Raw genomic sequence first — 9,642 nt, 5'->3', positions numbered from 1 at the left:
GCACGAAGAGAGAAAGGGAGCAATCAGGGATCCAGATGGGAATGTACCATATCTCTCTCCTGCCATGCTGGGCATACCCATGCTCATTTCAGTGCTCATGGCCAGTTGTGGGATGCCAAGATGCTCTCATGCCTCTCCTATAATTATCCAGTGGCTCTACGCCCTTTGGGGGAAGGCAGTGCTACATTTCTCTGAAATCTACAACCCCCACCCCCCATGGCAACCATCTCTCAACAGGTGGAAGGAACTGGATCGTGCCCCACGTTTTGTTCTTCAACATGTTTGGAAGGGTGTGTGTAATGATGCTTCCTTCTACCCAAATTTCATGTATCCGGTGCACGTGTAAGGAGTTTTACAAAGAAGACTTTTCTTATAAAAAAATTGTAAGTCACCTTAATTCCACAGTTTCTGTCTTTTAGAAAAGAAGCCACAACGATAGTTTTTGAATACGATACACAAAATGTTATGAGAGAGAGAGAGATGGGAGGGGGAAGAAAGAAAATCTACATTGGGGAGATAATTGTATCCCTTTTAAAAAAACGTATCTTCCACTGACTTGGGTTAACATAACATCTTGGTTCTTACAGACTGGGGTCAGCACAAGGACTTTATTACTACAAATCTATAAAAAACTGTATATATATATTTCAGTGTGTTAAAATCACAAGAATACTGTTCACAGGAGCCCAAGGCTTCGACGTTCAGCTCCAAAACCTGATTTTGTTTTTCTTTATCCTATTAATAATTAGCATTATTTCTGTTTTGTAAAGACACAGCTTTGCAGACCCATTGGAGTTAAGAAATCAAACAGTTTTCACTATCCCAAATTAAAAATAATACATTGGGGTTTTTTTTCTCCACCAAGCCTTGAGAGATATAAAATGGCAAACCAGGAAAACCTCAGAGTTTACATTTTCTGCTTGTTAGCCCCTCTAATGCTATACAGAAAAAACGTTAAGCATTAAAATTTCTTTCGAAGGAGCATAAAGTGGTCTTTGATTGGATTTCTTTCTTGGTTAGAAAGCAAATTCAGATCAGCAATAAGGGCCGTGAACGCATTTTCTGTTTCTTAATTACTATTATTTCTTTTCTTTTTTTTTTCACAAAGCGAAGGTGAGATTAGACAGACGGAAGGAGCGAGTGAGATGGATATTTCTTCTCTGCAATTTTATGCCACAAGTTATGGGTTTTTTTTGGCTATCCTTGTAAGATTGCACAAGCACATTCTATGTTATTTGGATCTCTCTCCTTTAAAACATTTGTTTTGTTTTGTTTTGAACAACCAGGTCTAATGGCTGGTAAGACACATGACCCCTATGCAAGTTCGGCGGTTCGTCTGGAACAGAAAGTTTGGATGATTGACTGCTAAGGGAGGGATCGACCGTGATTCCAGAGGTAAGGTTCCGTTGATGCATCTCTCCGCTTGCCCCCCCGCAACCTGGCTACGTCGATTCATGCTGGCTCATGGATTTCCCGCCGTTTAGGACTCCTGAGACGCTTCTGCTTTTTGTCGGGGTTCCACTGCCGGACCGTGAAAATTCTGTAAGATCGTGGAGGGAGGGTTCTTTATACATGGCCACTGCAGGGGAACACAAAGCAGAAAAGAAGAAGAGGTTAGGCTTCTGATAGATTTCTGCTGGATTGTTACAGTGTTAGTGCAGCAACAACAAAGGACTGGGGCATTGACCATGCCAGCAGGTTTGGTTTGCTAGAGCCCACTTAGTTGGATGTGTAAAGCCGGCCCTCCTTTGGCAGGCCAATCAATCATGGACCAGCAGAGTAAAACATACATTGACAGAGTGGTTTGCTCATTATTTATTAAAACATTTATATCCTACCTTTCCTCTTCATTCAAGGCGGCTTACAGTAACAGAGAAAGCATCCCTAGCTAAAACCAAAGATAAAATAGAATGTCCTGCCATTTAAACCCCCTCAAAAGCCCTGGAAAACTGGCAGGCCTTGCAGGGCCTCCTGAAAACCTCCAGGGAGGGCCCCCCCTCATCTCTTCAGGGAGCCCATTCTACAGAGCAGGAGCCAGGATGGAAAAGGCCTGGGCTGGTCAATGCCAGACGTAGGGTTGCCAACCTCCAGGTATTAGCTGGAGATCTCCTGCTATTACAACTGATCTCCAGCCGATAGAGATCAATTCACCTGGAGAAAAGGGCGACTGGACTCTAAGGCACTGAAACCCCTCCCCTCTCCAAATCCCGCCCTCCTCAGGCTCCGCCCCAAAAACCTCCCGCCGGTGGTGAAGAGGGACCTGGCAACCCTAGCCAGACGAGCCACCCTAAATGCTGGGATAGCCGACAGATGGCTGCCTGAGGACCATAGTTGGCATACAGGGACCCATGGAAGGAGACGGTCTTTCAAATATGTGGGTCCCAGGTCATGAAAGCGCTTTAAAGGTCATAACCAGCACCTTGAATTGAACTCGCAAACAGACTGGCGGCCCATGTAGTTGCTTCAGCACTGACGCACCTCTCCACTTGCCCACAGACGGGCAACATATGTTTCTGGCAGCTAGCCCCTGACAGACTGGACCTGTTTCCTTTCCTTTTCCTTTCTGAGCCCGTGTCAACTGAAAACACGCCTCATACATCTGATAAAGTGGGCTTTAGTCCTTGAAAGCTTCTGCCACAATAAACCTGTCCATCTGTAAGGTGCCACAAAACACTAGGTTTGAGTTTACTTCAGCGACCCTGAAACATTACAGTGTGATATGGGAGGGGGGTACATGAACGGAGGGGGGGACAGGCGAAGAGAACAAGGGACGAATGTGAGCAGAGATAGTTACATGTACTCAAACTTTAGTTTTCCCACCCACTCTCCTGTTACTTGATTTTTTTCCAAACTGTTTATTTTTATTTTTGTTTAGCTATTTATATTCTGCTTTTCTTCCCAATGGGGACCCAAAGTGGATTACAACATTAATCTTCCCTCCTCCGTTCTATCCACAACAACAATCATGTCAGATAGGTTAGGCTGAAAGGCTGGCCCAGGATAACCCAGTGAACTTTTACCTCATTTAGGGTTTGCCCAGATCCTACTTTGGCACTCTACGCACATGACAAAATTATTTTCCATAACCCCGCACACATAAAAAGAAGAAGAGTTGGTTTTTATATGCCGACTTTCTCTACCTTTTAAGGAGAATCAAACCAGCTTACAATCTCCTTCCCTTCCTCTCCCCATAACAGCCACCTTGTGAAGTAGGTGGGGCTAGGAGAGTTCAGAGAGAACTGTGACTAGCCCAAAGTCACCCTGCTGGCTTCATGTGGAGGAGTGGGGCAACCAACCTAGTGCGCCAGATTAGAGTCCATCGCTCATGTGGAGGAGTGGGGGATCAAACCTGGTTCTCCAGATTAGAGCCCACTGCTGTTAACCACTACACCACGCTGGCACATCATAGAAGAATCACAGAATCATAGAGTTGGAAGGGACCAATAGGGTCATCTAGTCCAACCCCCTGCACAATGCGGGAAATTAACAACTAACTCCCCCCACATCCCCAGTGACCTCAACCCCCCCCACCATGCAGGATCCCACAATCAAAGCACTCCTGACAGATGGCCATTTAGCCTCTGCTTAAAGACCTCCAAAGACGGGGACTCCACCACCCTCCAAGGCAGAGCATTCCACTGTCGAACAGCCCTCACCATCAGAAAGTTCTTCCTAATGTTTAGGTGGAATCGCTTTTCTATTAGTTTAAATCCATTACTCCGTGTCCTAGTCTCTGGAGCAACAGAGAACAAGCTAGTTCCCTCATCAACATGACATCCCTTCAAATATTTAAACATGGCTATCATGTCTCCCCTCAACCTTCTCTTCTCCAAACTAAACAAACCCAGCTCCCTAAGTCTCTCCTCCTAGGGCATGGATTCCAGTCCTTTGACCATTCTGGTCGCCCTCCTCTGGACACGCTCCAACTTGTCAACATCCTTCTTAAATTGTGGAGCCCAAAACTGGACACAGTATTCCAAATGAGATCTGACCAATGCAGAATACAGTGGTAGTATTACTTCCCTCGATCTAGAAGCGACATCAGGGGTATGCAAGAAACATACTCTTTGACATCTAGCTTTCTATATGCAAGGAATTTATATTTTAGAGTGCAGGAGTATTCTGTCATGTGCACTTCCACCTACAGTCTGAAGTGGGACTGTCCACAAACAGATCTGTGAGATATGATAAAATTAAAACTGGCTGGTTAGAAGATTTAGGCCAGACAAAAAAAGGACTTCACACAATGAGCAATTCATGTATGGAATTCCCTGGCACAACACATAGCAGTCGGCTTGGATGGATTTCAAAGGGGAGTTCAAGCAATTTTACCTTTTAATGGTTTGGGAAGGAAGTGTGCTGCGGGTTTGTTCTTCTTCACGTGGTTTCCTTTCATGATTTCGCCTTCTTTGTTAAGACCCAAATACCAGCCTCTCCCAGACTGCTGTTGCCTGTAGATCATGGAGGAGTAAGTCACGTAGTAATTCTCAAAAACTGATTCTTTGAACTTGCATTCCGGTGTGAAATGTTCCTGCAAGAAAAGAGAGGATCAATATGTGCCAAACATCACAACTGCTAATGCAAGGTCATTCAATACAGCACCGGCTGTAGTGCCTCCCCACCCCTAAAGGGCCCTCCTCGCTCTGCCCTCTCCTCTCCATTTAGAGACCCCTAGTCTTAAAAACGGATTAGTGCTGAGAAGTGATGCCATTTTGGACACGTGGACCAGTTCTGGGAGCAGCCAGAGGGCAGCACGATAATAAAATCGGAAGAGAAAGAATATTGATCAGAAAGAGAATCTTGTTATCAGATAAGGAGCACAAGCCAGGAAAGAGGGGTGGACGGCTCCGTGTCTAAGGAGGGGTGACATCGGTAGCAAAAAACTCAAAGCAAGAATGCAGAACGGCGACTGCTCTTTATTACCAGCCCCCTGATGTTAAGACACCTTCTGCTGGCTACCTCATTACATTGCAATTATTTATTTATACCCTTTTATCAGCACGTCGCAGACTGGATGCCGTTGAAGCCCATAATAGCTAGCTCCTGGAATCCCATGCAATTAAAACAAAAAAGAAAGGCACCACTACATCCACAGAGGAGACTGTTCAAGTGTTCTTCGCACGGCAAGGGGCATCCTTGAAAGACGGCCTGCTCTGTTGAGAGTTTGGGTAGGAGAGGGCTGAACATCAAAAAGCACCAGCCTTGCCCACCGAAGACAGGGTGAGGTTTCCTCGTGTACCTGATAAAGTGGGCTGCGGTTCGCCAAAACAATACATGGGTTTGTCTTTCAGACACCACTTTTGTTATTTTGGTTGCAGCAAGCTAACATGGCTCCCCTTTTGGAATGTGGCAGAATGACGGAAAAGCAAAACAGAGAGCAAACTGCTGGTTTCTTTGGAACAGCAAAGAGCTTTGGGGCATAGCTACCCCTCTGCCGTTGAGTTTTATTGCAAGCCCCAACAAGTCCAGCAGTCTGTTCACACAGTGGCCAACTAGGTGCCTCTAGGAAGCCCACAAACACAATGACTGTAGTAGCATCCTGCCTGTGTTCCATAGCAGCTAATATAATAGGCATGCTCCTCTGATCCTGGAGAGAAGAGGTATGCATCATGACTAGTATTCATTTTGACTAGTGGCCATGGATAGCCTCCTCCTCCATGAACATGTCCACTCCCCTCTTAAAGCCTTCCAAGCTGGCAGCCATCACCGCATCCTAGGGCAGGCAGTTCCACAATTTAACTACTTCATTTAAACTACTTCATTCATACCCTGGCTTTCTCCCCCAATGGGGACCCAAAGGAGCTTACATGAACTCCTCCTCCATTTTATTCTCACAATACCCCTGTGAGGTAGGTTAGACTGAGTGTGTGTGACTGGTCCAAGGTTACCCAAAAAGCTTCCATGGTAGAGTAAGGATGCAAACCTGGGTCTCCCAGATTCTAGTCCCACACTCTAATCTCTACACTACACTGGCTCTCAAGGTATCTTAAAAGAATAAAAACATAGAATCATAAAAGCATCATCAGTTATCAATATAAAAACTAAACAAGCCAGGAACATTAATGTAGTATAGAACAACAACTGGGAATCCTAAAAAATATCCATAAACCAGGCCTCAGACCAGAAGCAGACGGTAAACAAGTGAGGAAGATAAATGTTAAAAGCCTTGGTAAAGAGTATTGCTTTGACCCGGCGCCTAAAAGACAGTATGGTAGCCGCTAGGGGACCCTCCAGGGGAAAGGCATTCTGACAGTAGGGTTGCCAACCCCCAGGTACTGGCTGGAGATCTCCTGCTATTTCACTATTACAACTGATCTCCAGTTGACACAGAACAGTTCACCTGGAGAAAATGGCCACTTCGGTAATGGGACTCTATGGCACTGAAGTCCCTCCCCTCCCCAAACCCTGCCCTCTTCAGGCTCCGCCCCCAAAACCTCTCACCGGAGGCAACCCTATCTGACAGCGAGGTGCCACCATCGGGAAAAAAAAATCCTGTCCCTGATAAGCATCCATTTTACCTCTGCAGACAGAGGCACACAGAAGAGGGCTTGAGAGACAGATTCTTAAAATTAATTTTTACACAATGCTATAAACTTAGAGGAAGCCATTTTGTTTTTGCTTATACGAATAAATACATGAATAAAGATTTACAGATCCAAGCCAGCAAATTTATCATCTTAGACGACAGTGATAAATCATGCTTACAAATTGTGTAGAGGCAATAAAAAAAAATTGGTATTCAAAATTGGAACAAATGGAAGGGGGGTTGACACCGAAGGCTCTCTTTGCCTTGGGAGCTGCTGAATTCAGACGATACCAAAGGAAGCTTAACTGTGGCTATATTCAAATGTCAAGAAAAGCTACAATTAAATGCTGATAGGGTGCACACGCCGTTTGCTGCTGTGCTTGCGCCTACCCCACCTCTCATGCGCACAGTCTGCCTGATCTCCAGTTCAGCATGAAATCTGAATGCAGGCGCCACAGCAAATTAGATTTTTTGTTTTTTAACGCCATGCAAATGGGGATTCTAAACTGAGATGTAGAAACCCAATTTGTGTACAGCAAACAAACTCCAGTCCACCCAAGTGCCTACATTTGGACACCCTGGCATACTGAAGCTCAGTGTGGAAGGGCTTTGGTCAAGCTCTGCACGATTTACAAGGAGGGACGTGACTAGAGCCAGGGGTGTGTGCGAGCAGAGCAACAAACTGCTTGAGTCCTGTCAGGATTGGATTGCAACTGGTCATGATGTCAGAATGCAAATCTGTGACTCGTCTTGATGTCTGAATTGGCAACCCACTGTTTGCAACAAACCGGCTAACCCCCGATCAACAACTATAGTGTGAAGTCCGTTTGCAAGCCACGGCTTGTACTAACTCTGGTTTGGCTTGACATCTGGATTGACAAATCCTAGTTACAAAAACTCTGGTCAACCTCTAGAAACCGCTGTCCCTATGGACAGGATTGCTCAGCAGACAGAAACTAAAAGATGATAAAACGCCCTAACCCACAGCTTACTCAAGAACGGGTTTCCCACCTAAACGATAGTTAAGTATAAAGCGAGGTTTAGTGTGTGTCTTAATCGAGTCAACATTTAAAAGCTTTCTAATTATCAAAAACAGGGAGATTCTTTTTAGAGAAGGCAGCAATTTCTGCTGTGCCCACTGATTTTTCCTTCATGTGGATCAGCAGAGCACAGAGTGCAAAATGAGAAGAAATCACCACCCCACTACTAAGAAAACTCAAATGTCCTAAAGTCTTTGGAACGTACAGCTGGATGCAGGCTGCTATATTTAAGACCCGGAGGGAAAACCAGGAAGCACAGAAATGAGCAGAATACTGTGAAAACCCTTGTGGGTTAGCTGGGTGATGTGTAGGTCAGATCTAAGTTGGTGTGTGGCGTTTTCAGCAATACAGTTTAGAAGAAGAGTGGGTTTTTATATGCTGACTTTCTCTACCACTTAAGGGAGACTCAAACCGGCTTACAATCTCCTTCCCTTCCCCACAACAGACACCCTGTGAGGTAGGTGGGGCTGAGAGAGTGTGACTTGCCCAAGGTCACCCAGCTGGCTTCATGTGTAGGAGTGGGGAGACAAATCTAGTTCACCAGACTAATGTCTGCCGCTCATGAGGAGGAGTGGGGAATCAAATCCGGTTCTCCAGATCAGTGTCCACCACTCTAAACCACCGCTCTTAACCACTACACCACGCTGGCTGTAGCATGACTTGCACAGTATTGTGTGCCTTTGTACCTTTTATATTTTATTTGGTAAATAACCATCACAGCAGCCCGCAAAATAGGAGACTTCTGTTGTGTGGCTCTTGCTGGAGTGAGCTGACGGCGCAGAGGAGAAAGACCACGGAGTGCGTCATCCAATTAAGAGCAGTAAAACAGAACCCTAGATCGTGCCGTGGGTGATTATAGCTTATGTACTGTAATTTGCTGCTGTTTAGGGAGCGCAACACTTGCTCCATTCAGAGACGAATGATCAAATTAGGAGCCGAACCACACCATCTTCATCTTGCAATTCCTGCATTAGGGCCTCTTACCATGGTTGCTGTATACGTGACTGAGCTTGTGACTGGTGAGTACTTCCACCAACATGCATACATTTATACATGATGCACTCTTGTAGCTCATACTCTCGTTTGCAGGTACAAAGAGAACCCGCGTGCTGCTGAGGTTAGAGTGTTGGACTTGGACCTGGGAGACCCAGGTTGGAATCCCTCCCTTCTGGCTATGGGGGCTAGCTAGGTGAACTTGGGCCAGTCATTCTCTCTCAGCTTAACTTAACTCACAGAGTTGTTGGAGTCAGGATAAAATGGAGGAGTGAGAATGACACTCCAGTGGCTCCGTAGCATCTTTGCCAGGGAAGGATCAGCCTAACATACACGATACTTTCACTGGAGAGTTACAGCACAGAACCCAAGACCTTCAAGAAACACATATATCTTATTTCTGAACAGTGGTCCTTCCCTAATGGTTCCTTCCCGCTTAACAGGCATGGGATACACGTCTTCTGGAATACATGTCTTCAGCTGATGACCGGTGCCCACTGCAGCTGTCATATACAAGAATGATCTCCTCTTGTTTCTGTGGAGACAGCCAACACTGGCTCCCTTCAAACAATGGGGAAAAGCACCACCTGTGGTGGCTACAGCATGGGGGAAGACTTCAGGCAGAAGTCACTGATGTGTTATGCTGATGTACCAACTGGCCCTCATGTGTAGCTTAGCGTTGTACCCATGAGGGAACGTTAGAAGGGCTTGCCAACGCATCTCTTTGAAGTTATTCTGAGCATAGAAATTGGGGCTGGCATAGACACAATAAAGGCTGAGAAGAAACTCATTCAGGAAATCAATGGGTTTTTCTTTCAAGGAACATCTCAGTTAATGGTAGAACCGGATGGTGCAGCAGGAAAGGTGATTCCCGACCTCTAGTTTCCCATGTTTTGCTAAAGGAGACTTGAAGGAGGGAATCAGCTTAACCTTTCCCAAGTCCTCACAATTCCGCATCCCTCCCCCTGGCCACATTTTTTTGTTTCTCATTAATGTCTTGGTCCAGGTTATCGCACATGCAGAAATAAAGCATTATACCTCTATCATGTTTTTAATTCTTCTTCCCACACCTGATTTCAAACC

The 9,642-nt window shown here is 45.6% G+C and overlaps 1 protein-coding gene across 4 annotated transcripts in view; it reads right to left on the bottom strand.

The window, feature by feature from the left end:
• Positions 1 to 1,273: 1,273 nt before the first annotated feature.
• FGF13 (fibroblast growth factor 13) overlaps positions 1,274 to 9,642 on the bottom strand; it is a 250,457-nt gene continuing 242,088 nt past the window's right edge. For all 4 annotated transcript variants that reach the window (XM_056859937.1, XM_056859941.1, XM_056859940.1 and 1 more), the window contains 2 exons: positions 4,333 to 4,531; positions 1,274 to 1,579 (listed from right to left, as the gene is read on the bottom strand). In XM_056859937.1, coding sequence (XP_056715915.1) covers positions 1,443 to 1,579; positions 4,333 to 4,531 — 336 coding nt within the window. In that variant the 3' untranslated portion in view covers positions 1,274 to 1,442. The remainder of the gene's footprint in view (positions 1,580 to 4,332; positions 4,532 to 9,642) is intronic.

This window comes from Euleptes europaea, chromosome 13 (assembly GCF_029931775.1).
Source record: "Euleptes europaea isolate rEulEur1 chromosome 13, rEulEur1.hap1, whole genome shotgun sequence".
In the NCBI taxonomy this organism is placed as follows: domain Eukaryota; kingdom Metazoa; phylum Chordata; class Lepidosauria; order Squamata; family Sphaerodactylidae; genus Euleptes; species Euleptes europaea.
Note: the sequence above shows the minus strand (reverse complement) of the source record. Positions and strands in the feature narration are given on the sequence as shown.